The 27,961-nt window shown below is 34.5% G+C and overlaps 1 protein-coding gene and 1 long non-coding RNA gene across 4 annotated transcripts in view; one reads left to right on the top strand and one right to left on the bottom strand.

Moving 5' to 3' along the window:
* The window catches only part of LOC125649211 (insulin gene enhancer protein isl-1-like), a 30,612-nt gene that overhangs the window by 754 nt on the left and 1,897 nt on the right, over positions 1 to 27,961 (bottom strand). The window contains exons 1-5 of one of the 3 annotated variants that reach the window (XM_048876544.2): positions 15,035 to 15,257; positions 14,494 to 14,683; positions 12,532 to 12,872; positions 7,537 to 7,829; positions 556 to 735 (exon numbers count right to left, since the gene is read on the bottom strand). In XM_048876544.2, the coding sequence (XP_048732501.1) occupies positions 556 to 735; positions 7,537 to 7,829; positions 12,532 to 12,872; positions 14,494 to 14,683; positions 15,035 to 15,074 (1,044 nt within the window). In that variant the 5' untranslated portion in view covers positions 15,075 to 15,257. Of the gene's footprint in view, positions 1 to 437; positions 736 to 7,536; positions 7,830 to 12,531; positions 12,873 to 14,493; positions 14,684 to 15,034; positions 15,258 to 27,961 lie in introns of those variants that run through there. The other 2 variants (XM_048876546.2, XM_048876545.2) reach the window with 2 other exon arrangements.
* Positions 5,453 to 6,831, top strand: LOC130054587 (uncharacterized). Its single transcript, XR_008802902.1, has 2 exons — positions 5,453 to 5,692; positions 5,802 to 6,831. It is a non-coding gene; the product is annotated as an uncharacterized LOC130054587 (long non-coding RNA).

The following is a 27,961-nucleotide window of genomic DNA, read 5'->3' on the forward strand; positions in this document are numbered from 1 at the left end:
TGAGCAACATATACTATAGATATGAATATAACAGACTAAAAAAGTCCGTAAATAAGAAATAATGGTAAAAATAATTAACTCAAAGGTAAAGTCGCACAAAAAATTGAAACACTGAAAGCTAACAGGAACCTTCTGTGCGTGTTTCCACTTCTTCAGTTGCAGATTTGACATGCAAAAATAGACATAAAATCGACAGAAGCAAACCAAGAATTAAAAAACCAAAAAAAACCCCAAAGAACAAGAGTGTTATTATCACTGTTCCAATATTACGAATAAGAAAACCAAATTCTAATTTTTCATGCAATTATATTTACTAAAACAAAAATTGTAATCTTGGGCCAAACAATAAACTTAAGATGAAATGAAAATTTCGAGCAAATGCATCAAATTAAAACACTGCAACTTCAATTGAAGTGAACACTTTAAGTGCGATTTACCGTGAGTTGGTGAGTCAAATCATGTGATTATCTTTCGGACCAATCAGCACTGATCATAGCAGACGACATGATCATCGTCATCATCGTCATGATTGACGTCACAGACAAAACTGCTCACCAGTTGTTGAAATGGTGGATGCTCTAGTTCGCTCTGCATGGCGAATTCGCTCAGAGCTTTCCATGGCGGCTGATAGCTTTGAACTTCTACAGGATTAGCCTGCATTGGGCTTTCGTGACGAACTGGACTCGAAGCTACCATCGGCACTCCTTGTAGCGGACCATGCAATCTACCTCCATTCTGTAAAATAGAAGGATGCATCATTGTTAAAGATGTAGAATTAAGTATAAATAGCAATATGAATATCTAGACTTGACAAATACAAGGTAGGCAAATAACATAAATAAAGCGAGCTATTTAAAAAAAATCTGCATCTCAGAATATATACTCTATGATAAATCTCAAGGGGGATTAACGAAAGTACACCAATCAAGCTAAAACATTAAAGAAATATATTCTTTGTCCTTTTACAATTCATTACAGGTCTGATTGACTCAGTGGGTTACAGAATTCAGCTTGCAATCTGTAGATCGCCCGTTTGAGTTCCAAATCATGATTGCATTCTAAAATTGTAATTCCTTGTTTCTTAACTCAAACGTTTACATTTTTATCACCACAACTTTATTACACATATCTTATATTTACAATGCAAGGCACTTTTTAGACGTGTAATAGTTCTTTGAAGAATGTAAACGTGTGCAATATTTGTGATTAACCAAAAACAATGTAAATGTTGTGGTTTATGGCTAATATGTTTATGAAATTGTGTGTTATGATGTGGATCTTAAGAGGATCTTATTGAATGAAAGCACTCAATAAAAGGAGATATTCACTGTCTGTTTACTCAGTGGTATTTCATTATTACTCCCGACTCAGATTCAGAGAATGCTGATTCCAGTGAAGGCTGTAACGAGGGAAAGCCAACAGAATTAAAAGAAATCACAATTTTTAGGAATGATTCCTAACAAAAGCGAATTATAATCTAATATTAGTGAGCTCTTATTCGTCTAACATTACACTGAATCATGTTTCTAAGATAAAATGTTAGCGAACAAAACAGTGGGATTTTTTTTTTACAATACAAATCGTGAGAGATAGAAATCAATTGAATTATATCTGATCTTTAGATACATAGAATGATCTCAGTAAATCGAACATTGATACAGAAGTAATTAACTAATATTGATATTTCCTTTCATATATGATGAGTTTTTAGTGTTGCAATATACATAACTTTTTACGTCTATAAATTTAAACTACATAGAATTTAAGTGTGTTTCTGTACATTAACTTTATGATAAAAATGCAGATTTATCACGTTTTCAATACGGACTCAAACATTCAGATTAAATATTTTCATAAAACTCTATTGTCAATGGTGTGAATTTTAGATTGAGGAATCGCAAAAAACTGTGTTAGAAAGTCCAGCTTTTCCCACATTGCCCCGCCGTATCTTTCTATATCACTACCCCGGCTTCCATGATTTAAAATTATGAGCCAGATGTTATCCATCGATATACACTTTTACGCAATATAATGCAATTGTTGATATATACCGAGTGTTTTGTGGAGAACACACTCGTCTTTTAGTACACATAAGACGGAAGATGGTTGCGATGTTTACATACATCATAAGAATCGGGTTCGGCAGACAGATAACAGAACCCACACTCCCTCGTGAGAGCTCCGGAAGTAGTGGGGGGAAAACACTATATATATGTAGTATAAGAAACGTTTTTGTAACATTTTTCATAGGACAAAAAAAAACCTAGATTCTGTGTGTATGGAATAGTCCACACATTGGCACTACATATAAGCAGCACAGTGACATATTGCAAAAATACGAGCAAAAATCTCTTATGTAAACACCGTTTTCACTTCTTTTGTCCCTGTACAAAACTAAGAAGAAAACCAATATTCCTTGTTGACATTGGTTTATGTGCCTGAAGTCTATTTAGTTCCTGATATAGACGTTAACATAGTGGAAAATCACGGTCATTCTATGGAATTCAATCGTATTTCAGGTCTCGGAATTAATCCAGAATTTACATTCAAGTATATTGTGAAGTAATACATAGAATATCTAGACAAATACTTAATTGCAAACAAATTATTGTATAAAACAAAATGATTCAATATCTTGTGTTTAATGTGCGTATCATTGTAGCAATGAGAATTTATAAGATATTCTGCGAGAAGTTTCAGCAATTTGATTTCCAAAAACTATCAAAAGAGAAATTTCATGATACAATTTAGAAATAATTATGCAGAATAAAAGAAGTAATCTAATTGAGGAATTCCTTAATTTCCGCAAAGAGCGGAATAAGGGGGTCGAAGGAGAGAGAAAAGCCGTTTGAGTAAAAGGAAATTAAACGGGAACATGCTTATGTAGCTGGCAAAATTGGCGCGGAATTAGCCGGCACAAATTTGTGATCTCTTCAATTCAACTAGGCACCGGGGCCGTTATTAATCTCCTATAACACGCGTTACGACCAGTTTTTCTTTATATTAATGATAATAAAGCGAGGAGGGGGAGTTGGGGGTTCATTTGGTGCCGTGGTCTTTTGTCACACAGAAATTGACCGTCCAGATTAATTATACATTGATGATGAAAATATTGAGTGTCTGACGTGCTCGAACTGTCCTATCTAGCCTGTTCCATAATTCTTCCACTGAAATTCACGATTGCTCTTCAAACAAAGAAATTAATTAAAACAAATCCCCGTTGCACCAGAACCAAACATCGTTTTCACATGTTATGAACATATGACTTTATAATTACAAGGTCTCATGTCTCCAAACATACCAAACACCCTGGGAAATAAAATCTCGGGATCGTTAATCCGACAAAAGTGACCAAAAAGTGTCGTGCGCAGAATTTCAAGTGCATTGTTACCTAATTGTGTTGAAACATGTACCATAGAAAAGGGTTTAAAGACTTTCTTCACAAATTTATTGAGCATCTTGACATGGGTTTTTAATTTAAGATTGATTGCAAGGAGCAGTTGAAATGTTACACTTGAAACTCTGGGTTCGGTTTGCGCCATCTTTGGCAAGACGAAAACAATCGCGAAAACTCTGGGATTACTGATAATAAAACACGAGGTTACTTTGCATTCTTATCGTCACCGATGCACGCAGGACATTTTCTGGGGAAAGTTTAAAATGTTATCAATATCAATGCCACCTCAAACCTAGGAGCATTATGAAAACGAATCGCTTTTCAGAGATGTCTACAAAATATGCATTGTATTACAGCACACAGTAAAAGTTAGCTGCAATAATGTAGCCCTCTCTGATTTTTTTTTTTTTTTTTTTTTAGGGAGAGGGCTACAACTCCTTAGGATCTCCGTAATGGTGCAAATGCGGGAGTGATTCACTCCCGCAACATTTGCGCTCATTCTAAACATTTCCTGACTTTCTTTACGTAAATAAAATGAGATTCTATGTTTCTTAGTCAATATATAAATTTACAACCTTCAACTTTAGATTTGTGAGGCTCTATTCTACCGTTTTCAACAATTTCGATAAATTCCAATTCCTCGATTCATATTTGTGCGCCATGTTTGATGTACTGAAGTTTCAACTTCCGATTGTCAAGTCATTTGCATATGCCATATAAGGTAGTATTTACATCAATGGACAAGTATGGAGGCGAAAGCTATTTCGTCGGTATTGAAAAGGTTTGAATTAAATATCAAGTTAAAAACCGAACAGCAGAGTGTAAATTCTTTCTGCAACAATATGATTTTCCTTTCTTTGTCGAAGTGGCTCGAGTAACTACATTTTCGCGCTGATTGTCAATGTTTAGGCTTTCATTAGATCCACCTACGAGATCTCGCGATAACAAGCATGGCGGAGCAGACGAAGAATTTTGCATGCTGTACATTATATTTAATGAAAAACACCTTTATTAGACATGCCCGAGCACAAAGTTGGTACTCCTTTTGGTGTAAACAACATTTGGGACTAATACACAGAGTTTGTTATCGGTTATTCATAAAATTATTTTGCACCATTACGGAGATCCTATGGAATTGTAGCCCTATCCCGAAAACGTCAGAATAAAAAAAATTGGATAGGGCTACATTATTGCAGCTAAGTAAAAGTTGCTTGAATTTTGAAAATTAAGACAAAACTTCCTTTTCCTACTTATAACCCGTGAAACGATACAAAAAATACTGGAAGAGGTGACCTTCCTTGCATCCATCTGCATCAGATTCTGCACTGCGTGATACGGGTGACGTTACAATAGCCGATATCAACGACCGGTCCGAAAATCCATATCACATATCAGACCGCCATGCAAAATTGCATATCAAGCCGGAAATTACATATTCGCTCGTATCAATGTTTTTACCATGGTAAATTAATGTATCAATGTTTTTACTGTAGGCCTAAATCATTGTATCAAGGTTTCTACTATAGACAAGTAATGTATCAAATATTCCTTGATCTGCCTTTAAAATGCAAAAACGTAACCCGTATGTGATAACAGGAATCTTATCTTATAAAATCAGCTTTCGGACTCCGTATCAATTTTTTTTTTAAATCCATAAAAAATACTATCCCGTTCGTATGAACTATTTAAGCATAAAAAAGTGCAGTACATGTGTATATGATAAAAATTAATATTACATGTCAAAATCCATATAATGTGTCATATCAGTCATCTGGCCCCATATCAAACCTCGGGCCTTCGGCCCTCGGGCTAATACGACATATGACATGGGTTTTAGCATGTAATACTCTCTCTCTCTCTCTCTCTCTCTCTCTCTCTCTCTCTCTCTTTCTTTCTCTCTCTCTCTCTCATAAAAATGACTAAAGAAGGGGACTATCAATAACAGATAATAAGATATCAGCATGCCCAAAAATTAATTTGTGATGAAGTTTTATACAAGATCCGCAAGATCTTGTCTCTAACCAGCTTGCGATTGTTCATTGTGGAGAACCGTCCTATCCTCGTTAATTTATTTTCTATAATTACTGAAGCATCCGTCTCAGAGGGTAACAAGATTCAAATGTGTGATAAGCAACAATTACAACGAATTAAAAGATAGTTTGATGTCGGGCTCAAGATTCTAAGCTAGAATTATGTGGAAGGAAATACAAACGGAAGATGTTCCCGTGGCGACGAGAGGAAACAATTTGAGAGAAACAAGTTGAAAATTGGAGGGAACCTCATCAAATGTTGTTGGTCAGGAAATTAAAGTTGAAATAATTTTACTAAATAGACATGTTTGACACCACTGCATTTCTGCTTCCAATTGTATCGGAGTATAATTGTAAATGTATCTGATTTACAGAACATAATTCTGAAACAGGAGGAATAAGGAGCAATTACAGACACGATTCATGGAAGCAGTTATGTAGAATCACGGTTCACCTTGTAAAATGGGGTTGTACTTCCAGGTCAATTACGAGTGAAGTCGACTTCCCTTTTTGGGGTTTTCATCTTATTGAACTTTGTAGTACTAGGTATGTAATAGATGTACACTTGGAGGCGTTACTTCACTAGAGGAACGTATAGCAAGCATATTGATTACAATGGTGATGTACATTGATTGTATTATTTACAATTTTTAAATGAATTGTATCAAGATACGTCTTATATCTTTGTAAACATATCAAGTACAATATCTTTCTCTTTATGTATATCCTTTCTGAAATTAACTACAAGGATTGTTTGTCAATATAATTACATGTATTTACATGTAAATAACGCCGAACTATACGGTTGTATTTTTTGTTATTTTTATTTTATCTTATTTTTCGATTTATATGACGTACCTTTTTGGGTTAGTTAATCTGATTTTAACGGAATCAAGGTATCAAAACAAAATGACTGTAAATATTTGTGTTGACGAATTCCTCCGCCTGAGAAAGTAAACCACCCTTAATCTGACGAGTAATGACGGATTAGCGCCCCACTGTGAACCGGGACCCTAAACCACAGACTTATCTAAACACGAAAACACTTCAAATCCATAATTATTTATCTAGTGATTGTTGCAAGTGATAAGATTATTTCATAATTTCTTGTACAAACATATTGTGGCCATTCAACATAATACATTGAAACTTGACTTTTTTTCGGCACACTAGTTCTTGTCATGTAGAACTATATCGTCTTTTAGTTTATACCATGGATCACTAATTCATTAATTAGTAGCGTAATAAATTTGGCTGTGGGGCGTTTGTGGTATTCTGGTTGGTTCTTGACGATTTGGGGTTTTTATTCTCCCTCAATGCGCGCTACCGTGGTTTTCTCCGCGTGTCAACGTCAAATAGTCGTCTCTCTGTCAACCTCCATGGCGTCCGTCCGAATGATAGTCCGCCGCGGCCATAAAACAGAATTTTACGATCTTATTCCCTCATTATAAATTTATCATATAGCAACTATTTCATTTTATATTACAATTCATATGAAGCACTAGAAGCCTATAGTCGTTGTGCGGCTTGCATTTCACGGGAATAAACTACCTAATAAAATAACATTTCGATTAACACTATTTCACGTTTTAATGGTTATCAATGGTTAATTAATAAGAGACTTTTGACGATCTCACACCTGTTAAAAATTCCTATATGACAATATGTGATGAATTATTTACAGAATGCCACTCAACTTTTGGAGAAGTGACGATGTGTGATTATATGGTTTGATATCGTAATCTGCCTGTCAACTGATCACCTCTCTAGTTTAAATTCCTTAAATATATGATCAAATAAATAGCGATCATTATTTATCATATATATATATATATATATATATATATATATATATATATATATATATATATATATAAATTAATCATGATTTATTCACAGTGCGGTAGCTATATGCAACATGACAACTGTAATGTATAGTGAGTGCATATTTTTAAATCTTTTAACAAATAAGGATATATGTAACATAAATAAACTTGAGTGTGCTTTTTCCATAACTTAAGAGATGCTCGAGGTGACATGAATCAATACATACTTGTAATATCCTTTCCCGGAATTTAATTTGACATGCGCAAAAGAACTTCGACTGACCTTTTCCTGTTGTTGCTGCTGAATCTGTTTCATCAGGATGCTTCTCTTTTTATCCTTACACCGTTTGTTCTGAAACCACACTCGGATAACCCTCGGGCTTAGCCCTGTCATTTCCACTAACTGTTCTTTCATGAGAGCGTCGGGCCGAGGGTTAGCATTGTAACACGTGCGTAGAGTATGTAGCTGTTTTTCATTAAGTACTGTCCGTACCCGGGTAGGCTTCTGTTCGGATTTATGTAGATGCCCCCGCATGCCGTTGGACTTCGACGAATTTGAAACCTGCTCCACTCGACCTAAGAATTGATAAAACGATACAAGTACAATATTGTATGAAAGAAATTTGGATTATTTCTAGTTATTTGTAATCTAGTTCTTAAACGAAAAACAAGCGCTATGTATTTAATTATTGAGAAAGTTGCTTGCATTACTTTATTTGATCTCATCTTTAATATAAAAAGGGTATTTATATGAATGAAAGATATGTACACTTCTACAGTACAAAATGTTTCATTTCATTCAAAATCGATTCGACATTTAGTCCAGGTACACTGCCTCTGTTCAGTTCGGTAGTCCGTGTATGAAGAGAGAGCAGTCATCAAATTTTCATACGACCCATTGCTCGCGAGATACCATCGAGCACATATTTGCTTGTCTAGGTACGACCTGTTCTACTAAAATGGCTGAATAGTACTTTATACCATAAAAACACTAAGCACTAAAAACACACTTTATCTACATCTCTCTGTATACCCCATCCTCGGAAAATGTTTTCCTGTAAAAGTTTTGAAAATTATCAACACATTTCCTGGTCCCGCTGGCCTGGTCCCCCCTCCAGGCTTTTAGTGTAGATTTCTCAGCGGACCAATATCTGCAACCCGAGCCTTGCTATCAAAAGAGCCACATGAATTATTGATGATTGATTTCATGTGTAAGTTTCGTGTGTATTAAAAATTTAAGGAAATTGGCGGTACTGCGAAGGCGAGCATTTACAGGTGATTATTAGACGTAAAAGACACGGCCATTTTCTTTTCATCTTATGTCACAACGCTAGTTTTCCCGTTTTAATGTTACTTTCCATAATAATATCTCCCGCGGTGTCAAATATGATTTTAACAAGATGGTTTATCTTACATGGCCAGAATTGAAGGGCTAATTAATTAGTGTAGGGAATGATTTATGTGTTAGAACTGTTAAAAATAACCAGATTCCTTTTTCTGCAGGAGGGAAAAAATATAAACTCGGCAGAACAATTAATCATATTTGATAAATCTTTTGAATATATACGCTATATTGAATTAATAAGAAAGGAAGAAAACACATACACCATCTGTCTGATTAATAGAGAAGAACAGCAAGACTTTGATTCAAAAGTTTGAAAGGTCTAGAATCAAACTTTTGGTTCAGATTAATTATCAGTGTAGTTCCAGTTCTCGGTTCTACAGTGTAGTGTTTATGACGTATGATATATCACATAAACGACTATATATATATATATATATATATATATATATATATGCAGCGTATACCTACATATGTATATGCATGGTCGGAGAATAGGCATAACATATCAAATACCCGGTAGATGGGTATCATGTAGTATTGAAACATTTAATTCATCTAATCGAGGTTAATATATATATATATATATATATATATATATATATATATATATATATTAAAAATTATGTAAACGTATGAAATATTTGATACAAACTAAAATGATTGAAGATTATGAATTTTAACTCTTATAAACTACATTAAACTATATCGAGCTGATGTATAAAGGATAATCATTAGACTAATGATTGGTTGGTATTGATGTATGAAAGTACATCATACATAAGACGATGCTCTTAAGAAAAGCAAGTCAAAAGAAAAGAAAATACAGAATAGACATTAAACTATTACGATACTTGAAGAAACCAAGAAGTTTGATACAAGACACTTAAATCATGATGTTCTTCAAAAAGTACGTTTGAATTTACATGTACCCCAACACACAAACACACGCGGCACATTTTGTAATATGCGATGAGTTTTTGGGGTGGGTGGGTTGTATCTATATATTCAAATTTGATATCGTGCATTTTTTTTTTCGAGACCTACATGTATATGTATTGATAAAATATTTGAATTAACTTTTTAAATACACAAGGTACATATTCATAAATTTACATATGATTCAAAGACAAAATAAACCATATATATATATATATATATATGAGAGTTTTCTTTCCTATCGCATAAATGCAATTATGCATTTAAAGCTTTCGAAAATTTCAGTAAATATCGAACCCGGATACCACTCAGCAGCATTGCCACCCACATTTTAAGTGTTATGAGTTATCAAAATATTTTTGTCATCAAGTGGTACTAAGCGTGCAAAAGAATATAATTACAGCTTCTAGTAATGAAAGAGGGGGCGGGACTCTTCGTTGAGTAGATGCACCCTTTTCGTCTCGGTACTTTTTTGAAAAAGCACCACCGCGGGAGAGGGCGTGGTGTCGTGAAATAAAGAGGAAATGTGAAGATCCCTCATAGAAAAGAATATCACAGGGCTAAATCATTTATGAAATAAATGTAAATAATTCATATTTGAATCAAAAGTACTAGTGTTACTCAACGCTCAAATATGCAGATATTGATCCCAGCGATTTGCCTCTTGTAGATTCCATTCGGGAAAAAAATGAGAAAGTTTACATATGCACTCATGACTTTTTTTTAAAAACTCGTGGGCAGATTTCATTTCGACAGTTTCAAAATATATGACGAGCAACAAGACTTGTGATGAAAACCATTTCGTCTCCACTTTCAAGTGCCACAGATCTAGCCATACCACACACAAGTTTCTTATTAATAAAATTCTCTCGCTTCCGACGTAAACTCCTAACTGACATTTTTATGCAATTTCAACAGTTAAATAAATTCCTTCTTTTTAGAAAAGTGACAAATATCATCCCTGAAGTGCATATAATTTTTCAAATTGAAAACATCAAATCGAGCTTCTTTGTCGATGCTGGGTTTCTTTAAATTGAGGTATACATACCATCAGAAACCATAGCATTTTATTTACATGATGAGAAATGTCAGGAGACAAAAATCAAGTTACATTACTGTAATATGCAGAATGCATAAGATTTCATTTACATGATACGAAATGATAGGATACAATAAATAAACACATTCACATCAACATTATGCACACAATTCCCTAACACATTACATAAAAGCTTTCTTTATAATAGTTCGGCATGCCTTTGCTCCAATCCTAATGAGTTTCAGACCCATGTTTGTGACTGTTTCAGACTTTCTGGTTTTTGCCGAGGTAGGGACATTTATATGTCCAGCGTACCTTTACTAATTGTCAAAGCTGAATGTTTACAAGTAAAAATTTGCTAGCGAGCATGTCGGGTCGCCGAAGTGATGTCATTACGTGGCCCGCGTGTTAGAAGCAGTCCCACTCATTTTTCATCGCCCAGCTCCGAGGGTTTTGAAGCGAATAATTTGTGAAGACAGAGAGAGAAAGAAAAATTATAGGATAAATTTGTTTTTAAAAGATACAAACGAAATTCTCTGATTTTGGTAACAATTTCCTATGAAGGCTCCGGTGAAGAGAATCGGTGTTTTGTAGATTAGAGATTATCGGAACAATGCAGTTTTTGCTAATTAACAATTGTCATATTGCTGCCGCAAGATAAAGACTTCGACCCTCGTCGTTGTAAAACTGCGGAAGAACGAAATCTTTAAAGATCCAATTAAATACTGTGTGATGTGATTGAGAAGAAATTAATTACTATAATTCTCCTCACCTCCTTCGTGTGAGCCGTCTGACATCGGTCCAAGTGTTTATTGTAAACAGTTATCCTCTAATGAGTTGTGTAAAAGACAATTACACGTCATTACACAATCGATAGATCATTTAAATAAATAAAGACCCCCCCCCTTTCTTTTTTAGTCACGTGTGTGTTGCGGATAAAATCATCCCGATGCAATATAACCATATAAATCGCTATAGAAAATGTATAAAAGACTTATAATTATGTACATGCGTGTGTGTTTTGGGATTAGTATATATGCATGTTCATTTAATATTTCAAAAAGAGGAGCATGTAAATACTTTTGTTTGTAATATATGTGCTAAATAATCGTTGTTTAATTTTCCTTTATCGCTTGATTTTTATAGTTTATCTGCTTGTTTTTCAACAGGGGTCACCAAACTTGAAATTTAATTATAATCTTCGCTGTATGGTGGGCTTAATTATCACTTTGTCATTGTTGATTTTCAATTAAAATCAAATGTAAATGATTTATGGGTGTGATTATGGTTATTTTAATAAACGGACTAACTTCGTCCTGCACATGAGGTCGCAAGTCTGGAATGTGACATGAACTAATTTTAATCTGAGATTCCTCCTTCCTCGGGAGAATGTCGGGGACGCTAGATCCCACGGATGATTTCAAGAAGATATCCAAGCAATATAATCCCGAATTTTATAAACAACTGACCAAAACAAACTGCCCTGTCACTTTCTTACGAGGAAATAATAGAGATAAGGTCTCAATAATAACAATTAGGACCGCGATAACAGGCGATTCGGAGACAGGACCCAGAGGCATTGAGGCCCTCAGATTCAAAATGAAATCATCGCCAAGCCCACGTAACACGAGAGACAGACGGCTGACAACAGAATATTTTTTCCATGTGTTGTTAAATATATCAGTCCCTATAAGACTGACCACAATTTTCTCTACATGTTAAGTGTTTCGATACCAGTGTTTAAAGTGTCATCTTATTTGTCACCGACTATTTAAACCCTCACCCAACAAAAAGATTATCAAATAAAGAAATCAGGTTTAAAGCAAAATAGTTAAAGGTGGATGCAGTTGGTTTGTTTGCATTAATTTCAACATAAAAGGAGAATCCTTATTTAGTTGCTGTATATTGTGAATGCATGAAGATTTGACAAAAATCATAAAGATAGAGGTGACACATACCCGCCAAATGTAATCCTCCTTTTTGAATGTCACTATTATTGTTGTTGTCATCATTATTGCTGCTGCTGATTTTCCGGATTTTTGACGATTTGGGACTGTCTTCTTCGGCGCTACTTCCGTTTCCGTTTTCTTTGGTGGATGAGGACCTTTCTACGACGTCATGGTCCGCTTTACAAAATAGTTCATCGTCTTTTAAGGCGAATTCATCGCCAGGAATTAATTGTCTGCTACATGCAACACAACGAAAACAGTCTATATGGTATACATGGTCTCGCGCTCTCATCACAAAATCGCTTTTACCGAATGACAAGTTACATTTTGCACATTTAGCTCCAAAGTTCCTGTAAACGATAATGGGAAAAATGATAATGATTATAAAAACAATTGATTACATGCAAATTAGAAGAGATAGAAAGAAAGAACTATTCAATATTCATATGACAGGAGATACAATTATGAACTATTTTTATTCATTCCCTGTCACTGGGAGAATGCATACGCGTGTCCCCTCCCCTGTGGGATCCGATGAGAAAACCGTAAGACCTGCATTTTATACCATTGTTTTATCTGTATCTGTTGTTAATACCCAGCCATCCGGACGATTTAATTTCCTTTCCAAAAATTACAAACTGCCACCTTCCAGTGGGCGCGCGATAAAAGATATATCTGCCATGATAACAACGCACAAAACGAATAAAGGAAACAAAAAACTTTCGGCTGTTTATTTTTTGTACGAGATGTCCGATAACAAAAATATGTCAAGATATAATTGAAGTAGATTATTTTGGGGAGAAATATTAATTCAAACTCTGCTATAACGCACACGATGGCTGCAGGAGGGACCGATATCGTATCGATTATCTCCCCTCCCTCAGAGATTTCCCTGCGTTCAACCCCTGCATTCTTCAAACACATGGCTAAAACTATAATTAACCATAAAAGAAAATATATATATTTAGGTATACGTATATCGTCACAGGCGGTGGGCACAGGATCCTTTAATTATCAAATCTTTTTATTGATATTCCAAAGAAAAAGTATATATGTAGATAATTTAACTATCCTCTTTAATTTTCTAGATCAGTTATACTTTTTGATTGAGTAAATAAGACCTACATGTCTCAGGAGAAATGACATGAGAACTTTTTTCTTCGGATTTTTCTGTCATACTGTAATTTTTGATAGAAGACACGACTTGTGGAGCATAAAAAGTAGATTTCTTTTAATCTTCCAGAGGATCTTTACAATATCTTAAATGGCAGGGCACATGTTCAGGGCCCTTAGACCTTGTTAAAACGAAATCTTATTAATATAGCATGGTTTCACTTGACGGCTACACGACTTGGATATCGCAGAGAAGACCCGCTAAATCATGTTCAAATTATTCTAGCTATCTTATACTCTTCTGTTAATTATCAAACCCCGGCCACTTTACTGTCAACAGAATTCTTCTTACAACATTATTGTCGATTTTTAAATTCCCGGGTGGATTTTTGTTTTGAATTTGGCTTTCTATTTAAAGCATATTTCACTGACATTTAATACTTTATTAAAATTTTAAACTTTTCCCATGTCCATTTATAATTGGGCTCTTTATTTAAAAGTGAATCCTGAATCAATCAATAAAGTGAATGGGCATCATTACAACGCGTTGTAAAATGAATTGTAATTTTTAAAAAAAAACATGAATATTTAACGGTGTCATTGAAATCAGATGCAGGGGTAGAAAACACACAGACCTGATGTTTACTCAGGGGCGACGTTATCACAAGGGTACTCATGATTACATATTTATTTATTTTTTTAAAAAACTATATGATTCCCATGAGAGGTTGGTTAACCATTTTTAAAAAGTGCTTCATCTGGTGGGTCGAAGTCCGTGAAATATAAATGCACATTCAGCAACAGTCCTAAGAAGTGGGAATAGGTGCGATTGTGAATTTTTCTGTGAATTTCTCTCACCTAACGTAATCTTTCCGACAATAAGTTTTTCCTTCCCTCACAAAGCATGTACAACTCTCGTCCAAAAATTGGTTGCATTCGGCACACTTTAAACACGAAGCATGCCATTCCAAATCGGGGGCCACCCTTAAAATGAACTGGTCGTGAATCTGGGAACCACAACCCACACACATGGACAAGCGTCTCTTCTCTGCAAATATAAATAATTTAATCTTGATAGAACGTGTGTAAATTACTGGGTACAACTTTCAATTTGTTTTTAAAGTCACTACTTGATTATCAGTGTCAGATGCGAAAGTGATATGTAACATGCATTAAAAATAAATATATATATATATATACATATATATATAAAGATAAGCATGCACGATAAAACAAATTTCTTCTTTATAAATTGACATTTTTCACTCAAATAATGCGTCAGAAAAAAACACAACACAAAACCTTAATTAGAACACGAATGTTTATATTTGTATTGAAATGTAAATAAATAATGAATATACCAAGAGTTTGACGTATCTGAGTTTTAGCAGAGACTTACTTTTGGTCTGAGGTTGCACTGGTTGTGTGTCCGCAGTCATTATATCAACTTTAGATGGTGCAATTTTGAATGTTTAAAATGATTACACACAATTAAAAATAAAGGAAAATCTCCAATAGGATAATCCCGATCACATCGGTCAACAAGCACATGTATAAATGAATGTAGCACGTCTATAAATTCCTACCACTACCAGCTTAAATATGATTGGTTAACACCGTGACATATAATCCGGAAAATACACGTGATCTCTCTATTTATTTCAACAAGAGGGCGGGGCCTGTTTATCTTGCTTAGCGCCATCTGACTTTGAGCAATACCGAAAAAACATATGAGTGAAACGTAGAAATGGAACCACAGCAAACACATATTAAAATTATTCACAAAACAAAGCTGACAGCAAATTCTCGTCACAGGGGCCTTTTTATGCTAGCTATACACATTGTTACAGGGCTTAGGTCCCGAGTGCAGCTTGTCAAAGACATGTCGAAATGTCTACTAATTACTCAAATGTTTTGAGTTTTTACAAATATTTGATGTTTTATAATTAAATGACAACAAATAACAGTATTTTTGTTCGATTGTGTTTTTATGTTTTAGAGATATTTTTAGCTACTACAACTGATTTCGATATACATCTCATTATTTATTATAAATCCGTGCATTTAAAGCAAGAATTCATAGCAATTTAGCTCTATATCGTTTAATTTGTTAGCTATAACCTTGGCACTCCATGCACATATTAATATCAAAAAGATAAGCATGGATACTTGCATTGTAGATTTGACATTTGATTTCGACACCCATGTAATTTTCTAACAGGCTGTAATAAAAATTTCTCTTGATTTTTTTTTTTCGATCTATGAACTAAGAAAAATATTTTTAATGAAAGATAAAGAAAAAAAAGATCTAAAATGGTAGCTTAGCTACATTCTGTTTCTCTAAGAGATGCACAAAAATAGATTGTAGATAATCTGTTAAACCTACATGTACTGATATTTTGAGAATTTGATGCGTAAAAAATTATTCATATAGGAAATGAATTGTGAATCGCTTATTCTATAATCGTTTTATGAAAACATCATAATCTGACATATACTTGTATACAAGTTTACAGCCTTACGCGAGGCACGGGTTTGAGTTTTACTGCACAGCAAGAAACGGGATTAAGTGTAATGATCCCACTCGTTTAGCGAAGCATTTATTATCTACATATATCAACATGAAATCTGCTACTATTTACAAATTTAGAGATTATCCGATGCTGTAACAATATCACTTTTCGTCGCAGAAGTTACTTGATGTAAATATTTTCTTAAGATCAAAACCTCTTCTCATGGAAATGTGGACGAATCGCAAAGACTATGTGCTTATAGCTCTGTTGTATATACAAAAGGAATTTTTAAGTGCTTGAATGCGCCGCTAATATAAAAGTTTTACTCTTTAAAAACAGCACCACGTATTAACGGTCAGTTAATCCCAGCACTTAATCCAATTTCTTAATATTTGTTTTCGTATACAGTGAAGCTTGAAAATCATTTGATCCCGCCGATAATTAATTTTTTTTTTTAACATTTTCCTTGATAAGGTATATTTTTCCAAAGGTTTAATGCTTTACAAATTTCACAAAAGTGCAAACTAATTTTTTTTTCAATCAAATAATATGCCTGAGGAATTCATTTCAAAAATTAACAATCATGAAAAGTGAATACGATATTTATTTGGATTTTTCTAGTATCGAAATACAAGTACAAATGATAAAATGACATAACGTGGCTACTTCGCTGCCTCAGTCGTACGGAGACAACGTTGCTGACCATTTTATCATCATTAGAGATAAAATGATGGCAGTGGGTATCTTTATGAAATTAATAACAGGTCCCCGGGCCCGTGTCTGTGTTCAGAAAACGTGTCAGTTCACATTATCGTCTGCCCTTATCGCCTTTGTCATCTGTCCCCATACCTTCGGGAACAGGGATCCATAGGGGGCGGGAATGAGGGGGGTAGGGGTGGAGAAAGACGAAGAAATTGTTTATATGCTGTTTTCGACGTCTCTGCCGAGAATTAAAAAGTCTTCAGAAACTAATAGGCTATTTGAAAATATCCCTATCAGACAAATATATAATACATGTAAATATATAATACATGTAGACAATGACAACGATTTTACCACAAGACCAATACTGTACATAATAGGATGAAACAGTAATTATTTTCTGTGTATATGTACCGCTTGTACATGTATAGGATGATAATTATTTTCTGTGTGTATGTACAGGGTGATAATTATTTTCTGTGTGTATGTACAGGGTGATAATTATTTTCTGTGTGTATGTACAGGGTGATAATTATTTTCTGTGTGTATGTACATGTATAGGATGATAATTATTTTCTGTGTGTATGTACATGTATAGGGTGATAATTATTTTCTGTGTGTATGTACAGGGTGATAATTATTTTCTGTGTGTATGTACATGTATAGGATGATAATTATTTTCTGTGTGTATGTACATGTATAGGGTGATAATTATTTTCTGTGTGTATGTATAGGGTGATAATTATTTTCTGTGTGTATGTACATGTATAGGATGATAATTATTTTCTGTGTGTATGTACATGTATAGGATGATAATTATTTTCTGTGTGTCTGTACATGTATAGGATGATAATTATTTTATGTGTGTATGTACAGGGTGATAATTATTTTCTGTGTGTATGTACATGTACAGGGTGATAATTATTTTATGTGTGTATGCACAAGTTATACAATTATATGTTTTGTCAATATCATAATAACTGTTTCGTGTACAATCATTGGTGCTTTCTCCCGTAATTCAAAGTTTATAGTTATAACCATCTTTATCACTAGTTAATTTTACATTTAAGCCTGAATATATATATATATATATATATATATATATATATGATAAAAAAAATGTCACAAAGCCGACATAGTATTATACTCGACTAGTTTCTTCAATTTTTCAGGAGTGTATGATAGACTTGGTATACTCCTGAAGAATTGAAGATAGTAGTCAGTATACTCTAGCAGCTTTGTGATATTTTTATTATACTACTACTTGTGTAGATTTTTCTATACCTATTTCTGGAAACTCTCTCTCGATCGATCGATCGATCGAGAGAGAGAGAGAGAGAGAGAGAGAGAGTGGGGGGTTGGTTAATTTTTTTGTGTTTTAGACTGAACAAGCTTCATGGTGAGAAATAAGCTGATGAACAAAAATAATCTACTCGTGGATAGAGAGGACACAAAGCTTTAAGTAAAATATTTCTTGCTGCACATCAGATAAACACAGATTAAGATAGATAAATTAGACGAATAACAAGAGGTATTAGAAATTGATTTACTGCCACCATCGATTTTTAATCCATGTCAACAAGTAGCAGAAATGTTCATTCATGATATTATTTAGCTTGAACACGCAATTGGGAGACCGTTATTTGTATAATAAAATTTCGTGAGAGTACTTTCGAGAACACATCACAATGACTGAGGGCTCGGGGTAAAAAAAAAAACGACACACAATGGACAACAAAACGTGATTGAAATTCATTATCGAATCGTGGTCATTAGTAAATATATTGACAGACCGGTCAAATACTTTAGCCAAAGAAAGCGGATGCGCGTGATGGCGATTTTATATACTGAGAGCAGGCGTACACGTGTCCCATTCACCGGGTCTGTGTTCTAGATAGACAATCGAACGCACGCCATGGCAGAATTGTGGCATTTTATTAACTATATATGTTACATTCTAATCGCAACTCGCGTCTGGCGGTTACACAATCTGGAAAATTCTACCAGAGCGTAGAAATTTTATAGTTCTACCCTCTCTTTTAGGTCGCCAAAGTTTCTTGGGGGAAGGGGGTTACCTTCAAAAGAAATCAAAATTTTAAATCTTTTCCAATTTACTTCTTTGGTGAAATGATTGCAATTCACAGGTTTTTCTTCTTCAAAAAAAACCTGGAAAAGTAAAAACATGTTTATAAATGTCGGATGTGCACCTGGTGTCAATCAAATACTTTTGAAAGATCAATCTGAACAGACTTAATGCTAAATTAACGTTTTAGATTTTCTTTTCTTTTTAAAATAATTAGGACATTTGTAGTTTTTTATTCCATTTTATAATCATTTTCTTCTTTGAATAGTAATGGTTAGAACATGAAATAATTAAATTCAAAATCGATATGCTGAAATCACCATGCACCTTGCCGGAGGATTAGGATGAAATGAGAGTTGGTTTTTTGTTATCCTTTGAACGCTCTTTACAATGATACCATGTTGCTTTATTGAGAAAGAAAAGACACTGGAGTAAATTAATATTAACCCTGGAAATTGCGCGTAACGTCTGAAAACTTTACAGCAAATGATCAAAGATTTTGTTAGGGGAAGGTTCTCCAGATATCATACCCTAACTAAACGGTTACAAACAATTACTGCTCAAAGAAAAATACAGATCGGCCGAAGTGTTAAGGACATTTTGTACTTATGTGGGACCGCGAGCAATTATAGCGACTGGTTCATTCAGCAAGGTGACGATAGTTGTGACGTAATCAATTCATGTTTTCTGCGTAGTGCCTAATGGGTTCTCTCGAGCGCTGGCGATTTCGTTCTTCGATCTTTTAAGAAAGCCTGGCCATATTTTCCCATAAGGTTATCGGATTTTTAAAACCGTTTGTCACCAAAGTGCTAAACGTTCTAACAAGACAGAGTAGTTATCTATCAGGACCCTGTTTATATTTTCACAAAGAGTCGCCCCAACTTTCCGGAAAGTTTTATGTACGATTCGAGGTATGGGAAGACTACATTTTCACGTGTAAGACGGGTCTCTATACAAAGAGATTTTGACTCGTGGTCTGAATCTTCAGTGATAAGAACAGCCCGGCGTCTACGCGGCGACGGCTGTCAGAAAGAAACCCGAACAAGTCCCCCCTTAACGCGATTGATTTCGTGTTCAGAGAGATCCTAATACCAAGCTTCTTCGCTACCAACGGTTGACAAAGGCACGTAAGACAGGGATCCCTTCCAGACCCTGCCTATTAAAAGTAAATTATAAAATCTCAACGACGATTTGACGAGATAACCTAGTGCTAAACATACCTTTCCCTTTTATCTCTCCACACGCATGCTACGAGGTGCTCGTCTACCACAGTGAAGCACCCTTACCTAGGATTTTCCTTAACGATTGCTCGGTAAATAAGAGATATGCTTTTTAAATTCTATAATCAACTCCTATCAGTTATTGAATAGATTAATCTCTTCCTAAGCTGAGAATTTTTCACCTATTTTGTCCGTATCTGGAAGGAGAACGGTCTGATTCCGGCGCTTCATGGAGACTTTGGGCAGAGTTAATCTGTCTGCTTTGTGGAAATATTAATTTTCAATTAACGTTTCGGTTACTACACAGTGTGGAGATAAATCAAGAATGGGGGGCTTTAACATTCTCCCCTTTTATCTTTCAATGTAGATGCACAAAAAAGAACATCAAAATTATGAAAAAATGATTAATCTTGTTAATCTGCCTCGATAATACTATCGAAATCTGAGATTAGTGGTTTGACTGTTACATTAAAATCGAGGAAAAGTCACAATCTGAGTTTGGTTATTGAACATCCAATATACCATTTATACACAACAATTACTATGTATCATAATATCACATTATATCACTAGATCCTTATGCCTTTGTCGCTAAAATATTTCAAATATTTTATAACATACAACTTAATCAAAAAATCCAATAAAACCCGCATTGTATGAAATTAGTTTCCTTAATGGAATCTGTATAATGCGATTACGAATATTTAAAAAAAAGATATACGAAAACATCCGCGATTCCTTGCACACTTTGAATGGAAATAACAGCATTTAATGCATCATAAAGTAGAAAAGTTGTTTTAAATATTAATTTGATCATTGATGAATTTGATGATTTGGGTAATGGTCGAATCAGGGAGACGGGTACCACAAGAACACGTACTCCGTTAGCGTAAATCAATTCAACAGTATCACGAGTATCATCAACGGAATTTAACATAAGAGTTATTATGAGCATTAACACGAATTGATTTGGAGTATATTTTATGTACGATTTAGGTGACCCATTAAATCACAGAGCCGTTACAGAAGACAATGTTTATGAGGATGAAGTCACTGACGTGCATCTGGAATACCGCAAGATTTTCCCGGTATCGGAAGGAAATTTTGTCTCACATATTCGTATTTTCATTTGCCACTGTACATATCTATATTTATTCATCTATTTATATTTATCTATTTATTTATTTATGTAACCAACCAAACATTTACAAACTAACGAAAAGCTGTGGTTGTCAGCAGGGGGAAAATCATCATTGGAAAGCTTTCCCATCTCTTTATAAGCATCCCTGAGATAAATGCTTTAATAAACTATTTCCCCCGTTTTCCCTTGTTGCATGTTGTTAATACACAAATAAAATGTGAAATCTTCCGACTGAAGGAGGGGAAATGTTGCACTGTCTTAATAACTTACAAGATCTTGTCAGTCCCGTGTTTGTTTACTCAAACATTTCACCCATTAGGGTTATTTCTGTTGGTTTATTTGTGAACAGCCGCGAGAAATCTCTGAATATTCTATGTCAAAACACGGGTTTTCACGAGATCTTGATCACATCTCGCGATATCTTAACAAATTGACTGATCACCGGCGGAGCGATGCATGTCTGTTTGACTCCCTTTGACGCGTTATGATAATTCGGGCGGAGACGAGAACGAGTTTTTAGAAGTAACAGTTTGCCCTTCGATAAAGATCAGCTGAAAATTTCAAAACGGACCTCGTCCCATCTTCCGTGATCGTGAATCATATCTAATTAAGATGTTCCCGGTCTCGGCTGAGCAAATTTCTTTAACTTTGGAAACAATAAGCAAAAGATATACATCTTTCTGCCTTGGGAAGGGAATAAATCAAATATCTTATAGAGAATATTCAAATAAAAATCACATTTAAATCCTGGACTTGTTTGGAAAGAAACAACACAATAGACCTGGCTGTACATGAATGTAAACTGTCTTGTTTTCGATGTTGACTCTGAGAGAGGCGATTTATTTAATTAAGTCCTTGTCCGTTTATTTAGAACCTAATAGGATTAAAGGAACTAGTTACACTAACCAGCTACTGTGTTCGGGTCGAGATGTTGACATTTAGCGGTCGTCTGCTATTTTGTCAACCTCCTAAACAAACACCAGCTTGCTTATTTACAACCGAAACACGGAGAAGGATAAATATGTACAAATACCAAAGGCATTCTGCAAAGTTTCTGGTCAAATATTTTAAGCATACTTCGTTATGTAAAGTTGATCCATCAAAATATTGTGAAACAGGGGGCATTCGTGACATGCAATTCTGCCCAACTGCTTCGCCATAAATATTAGAATTTTTGTTGGACTGTTTAATGAAATGTACCAAGAATCAAAGTGATGATGCGCTGGTAGTGCTTCAGTCAGTAGATTCTTATGTGATGTTGAAAAATTGGCAAGAGCTTTTGTCACAGCGTTCACAAAATGCGCACGGTTTACGAAAAGTGTTGTAGTAGTACAGTTTACATATATAAATTCAGCCTACATGAAACTGTCTTACTATGCTTTTAGAAATACTTAATTTTTGGACTTCTCTTACGCTCTTTAATGCACCCATGGAAATCGGAGAGCCCAATGTTGTCCAATGACTGAGTAATAGTGTTATTGTATAATGGCTGACATCTCAGTTGGCGACAATATAGGACATGGGGATCTCGACGGCAGAATATGATGTTCATGGGGAATACGCCTGGGAAATCTAGCTTCGGTGTACCTCGTAACAGATCTACACGATTAGACCGAGCAGAACTCAACACCACTTCATTGACAATCGATAGCGTATCATTCTAATTAACGTGATATAAATCTGCATGGCAATCAAGAAAATTAAAAAAAAAAATGATGACACAATTTGTGTATAATATGCATATACAAGTAGAAATAAGCCAGTCAAACCACAGGGGAAACTATAGAAAAGAAAATAATTATACTTACTCAACGATGTGTTACACTTATAAATTTTTAAAATCCTATTTCAAAACATAATTTCATTTATACAACTAATATTTCGGCCATAAACAATATACATATATAATGTGTTCTTTTTTTCTTTTTTGAATTGTTTTTTTTTTTTTTTTTTCGTGTCAAAAGCAGAGACTTAGACTAATGAAAGCTTTGAAATTCTTCAAAAAAAATTGAAGATATTAATGATATTGATTGAAGAGTTCTAAGCAGACCTCAAAATGTTCTCAGGGTAATATGCTTGACAGAGTCGCTTCCGGTGACATCCGTAATGACGACATCGCGTGACCTTATAGATACCAGTTGCGCGTGCGTCGTGTGACTCCGGAAGTTGGTTGTAATACATTAGGAAAAACTTTGTAAATTGCCCAGTCAACTCGTTGATTAAAACCATTTAATTGCTTGGTGTACAAAGGAAAGAAATTAAAAAGAAAAAGGGGGATTTTTAGCAAAATAATAAGAGTCCAAAGCAGGAAGACTGAGCGTGTGCAGATATCTCCGATACAAAAATTAACATAAAATGCATACGACAACGTGTGGGAATCCGAATTCATGAAGATTCCCAAGCAGGCAGACCAAATATAGCTTTCGTCTTTATTATTATTTTTCCATCTTTAGAAGATCTCAACACTATCTATTATTTATTTTGTTACTCGTTACATATGTAATTTGTTTATTTCTTACATTTAAACCATTCCTGACCTAGTGACCGATTAGGTTATTGTAATTAATTTCATGGAGCATGAATGCAAAATACTTTATTATAAAATAGCAGTTTTACACCAAATATATCATAAAAAGGGATTGGTTGTGGCGATTTATAGATTTCATTAATATAAAACTATTTACATTTCGTTTCGTATTTGTCCAATTTTCAAAAGAAATCTTCCTTAATTTAGCTATTTCCTTCCACTGTCTTCGCCCCTTAATTACGTACCATCAATATTTCTAAGGAAAGTCATCAAATAGACAGAAAGTGTTTACACTACGATCTAGATATTAAGAAAGTCCGTTTTATGCGGAAATTGTTTTCTGTAATCACTGTCTGGGAGCTTGCGGGTCCACGACTTCATGTTTGATTTGGTCGTGAGACTGAGACTAAGGTCGCAGGTCAATTGACAGAAGCTGTCCTCTGTTTGTGAAGATGAGACGGTCTCTGATCCCGTATTTGTCTATCTGTCCAAGGCTTTAATAACTATTTGTCTGTTTGACCGACATGTAATTTCTCTCTCTCTCTCTCTCTCTCTCTCTCTCTCTCTCTCTCCATGGGATTTATTATCTTCTCTCACTATGATATGATTTTGCAGACGAGCAGATGGTTTGACATCTTGCAAAACTCTCGTCTGCGAGATTTGCGCGAGATTAGATGACCACAATATGCTGGAACTATCTGCCAAGTTCTCTCGTAACTAGGACCGCTTACATCAAATAGCTGTAAGCATCAGCCCATCAATGCAGCAAACACTGCTTCATATAACGCTTTTATCTCTCAGTGATAAGACTCGCACCTTTTTCACCAGGATGCTTTTGTCTGGTATAAATCACATTTATTGTTGCATATGCTGAGCCGAGAAAACAATAGGTGTCATGATTTCCAAAAATATATTCGTGACTTTCACCATATTCGGTAATTCTATTCATATTATAATTATTCCAGGAGGTTTAATACACATCTTATACTGAGTACATGTACCAAGATGATATAAATCTTTAAGGAGAGAATATATTTGTACGTATATTTTTACACAAACAAGCAGACAACTATAAAAAAAAAAAAATAACCCTTATTTGCTTTTGATGTTTGTTGTAGCTTTGATGTTTTTTCTTCCTTCTTTTAAATATTTGTTATTGGACAATTAAAGTATCATAGTGTTGTGATCATTGTTTTATTACAATCCCAAATTAAAACAATTTTGAGAATAACTATTTATCGTACATTGTTTCCAATATTTGTTTACATTGTGCAATATGAAATACATGTTTAAGCTAGTAACTGTCTGATCTATCACAACCTCAACCGTGCAGCCTGTTACAGGGAATTTTACAGTTGACTGATATACAATGTATCCCCCCACGATAGGAACAATGCGCATGCTCGAGTGATTTTAAATCCTTTAATTGGCCACCGAACGTTTGAAAATGGATCCCTTATACGGCATTTATATCCCTTTTTTTTTTTCTTTTTTTTTTTACATCGCACCGGCAACATCTGGCTCCATATCACTCCTTATCTTACACAAACTAAAAAAGTATTTATAACAAAAAAAGTATTCTAAATTTGAATAAAGATGTTTTATAATCAGCATAGAAAAGACTTTCATGTAGTGCATAGTAAAAAATTAGTGAAAATTTTCTACAAAAACTTTAGTAATTTGGATCCCATGTAATATTTCTGCGACTTTTTAAAATCCATAGAAATGAAGCATATAGTACTGCAATTTTATGAGATTGGGAGTCGGATTATATCTTGTCCCTTTAATTTGACGAATTGGAATATTTTCTCTGTCACTGCAACATGAGCGAACGTCATCAAACGTCCGACAGATGGTCAAATTCATTTTAACATTTTCGAATCATATCCGACCTTTTTATATCACCATACATAAGCGGCCTCGTGAGACCATGACGGGTCGCATAAAACAATGGAAATTCTGCATCATTAGTTTGTTTCGGTTCTGCGAAGGCAGTGCTGATGGCAATGACGATAAGAATATGTCATTGATGTGTTTTGCCCGTTCGCCTTGCTGGTCAGATTGGATTTCAATTAACATTTTGATATCATAAAAATATCAAAATTCATTTCTCGGAGGGTCGATTGGCAGATTTTTGTCTCTGGGCTCATGCGCCGCTCTCTCTAGGGAGATTACACACATAAACCCAAAAGAGTTTGACATAGATATGAATGAAAGCGTGTGAATTTATGGATTAAAAATATGTAAACTGACCTGCTTATGAGGATTTAAAATACCATCATGATGATGGAGAGAGAGAAAGAGAAAAAGAGATCAAATGAAAATAAAAAGAATCCGAACAAAGCAAATAAATATTGATGATAAATAAAACTGAAGTAACCCGATAGTGACAGCATTAATTTTATGTCCTGTTATAAAATTTTGGTCCTCATCTATAACCACGACGGCCTTCAACCTACGGGAAGTACTTAGAATTTTTCTGGGATTTTTCACGAGGTTTCTGATCTGGAGTCTCTGTTAAACATGCAAAGCCGTCGTAAATTATATCCATCAAACAACCATTGCTCCAGCAAAAGGAAATTGAGCTCAGACCGGGATGTTGCAGGTCCGCACAAAATCCGTGTCCTACTTCCGGTCGATATTCACTGGTGCATCCCATTTTGACTGTGGTAATTTTTGTTTGAAATATTCATGCAATATGGTAATAATGATTAACATCAACTTCACTAGGATATTTATAATGAAATACTTAGTCTTGAGCATAATTATAAGTGACACTGCGATTTCTAAAAAAGGGGAAAAAATACTTTGAACGTTCATTGCACTGACAATCACTAGATTTCGAATACTACCGCATACTGTTAATTTATATATCCATATATCGGTATCAGCGTGCCTTTATATTCAATTAATTCAAATGCATATGAAATTACACATGCATATTGTGCATACCATCTGATTTATATTTCCACCAATATTGAGTATATATATATAACAACAAAGAAGATATTCAGTATCTAAAGGTTAAAAGAATATCATTGTTTTCATTCGCAATATTGATCAGGTTAGTCAATAATAATAAAATGTTTCTACTGAGATAAAGCGGTAAAAAAAAAAAAAAAAAAAAAAGACAGCTGACTCTCTTAAGTACTTTAGAAATGCAGTTACTTGATCTGATAAAGTTCTTTTCTTAATGGAGCGAAGTCAGTTTTGGCCGTAAAGATTAAATGATCAAAGATGATAATACATTATGGATTATTAAGGGAAATATTACTTTATTTCACAATTTAGTCTGAGATTTAGCTTTATTTTGTGTAGACTATAGATACATAAATATGTATTAAAACAAAGGGACCAGGATTGTAATTTATGTCAGAAAAAGAAACATTTTACTGGAAAAACATATCTAAAAGGAAAAAAGTATTTTGTGACATGCTATTTTTATGTACCTAAAGTGAAGAGCTGTGGCTATTTTCACACAAAAAATCTTACAACTAAGATAAAAAAAAAAAATTGTCTCTGAGTGCAACTGTGTCCCGAGTAAGAATGGAGTATCATCACCTATGTATGCATTAGTTTTGTTAATTCAGAAATATATGAGCGTAGAATTATAACAGAATTACAGTGTTTTAAAATTTTCATCTTAATCGTAAGATTTTCTGTGAAAAGGCACAATGTTACATTGCTTTTGTTTGAAGGCAGTTACAGTTGTTACTCCACCACTTACATGCACCGTGTCATGGAATTATGAACATTCATCGCTAGATGTTTTCTCCCTTTTCCCTATCCTCTAACTAATAAAATAAATGTATCTATTATATTTCTTTGTTTCCAACAGTCACCAATAAGCCAGGTGAGAATCTGCCACTTATCAAAAAATCTCAAGTTGATATGGCAGGAACTCTCCTGTTTTGGAAATAATAAAAGGTATTAAATATGGACTCCCTGCTACGCGAAGGACGGATGGAGGAACCAAGTAATGGCTTTTCCTCGATTTCGATGTTAGTATTATCTCAAAAGACACTTCAGATGAATACAGCAATCATGACGAACCTGTTCAGACTATAATAAACAGATGTCGGCCATTGTTGCTTTGTGTTTAGCGGTATTACAATTCGTTGATTGTCCACCAATTGTAAG

Source organism: Ostrea edulis, chromosome 5 (genome assembly GCF_947568905.1).
Source record: "Ostrea edulis chromosome 5, xbOstEdul1.1, whole genome shotgun sequence".
Taxonomy (NCBI): Eukaryota; Metazoa; Mollusca; class Bivalvia; order Ostreida; family Ostreidae; genus Ostrea; species Ostrea edulis.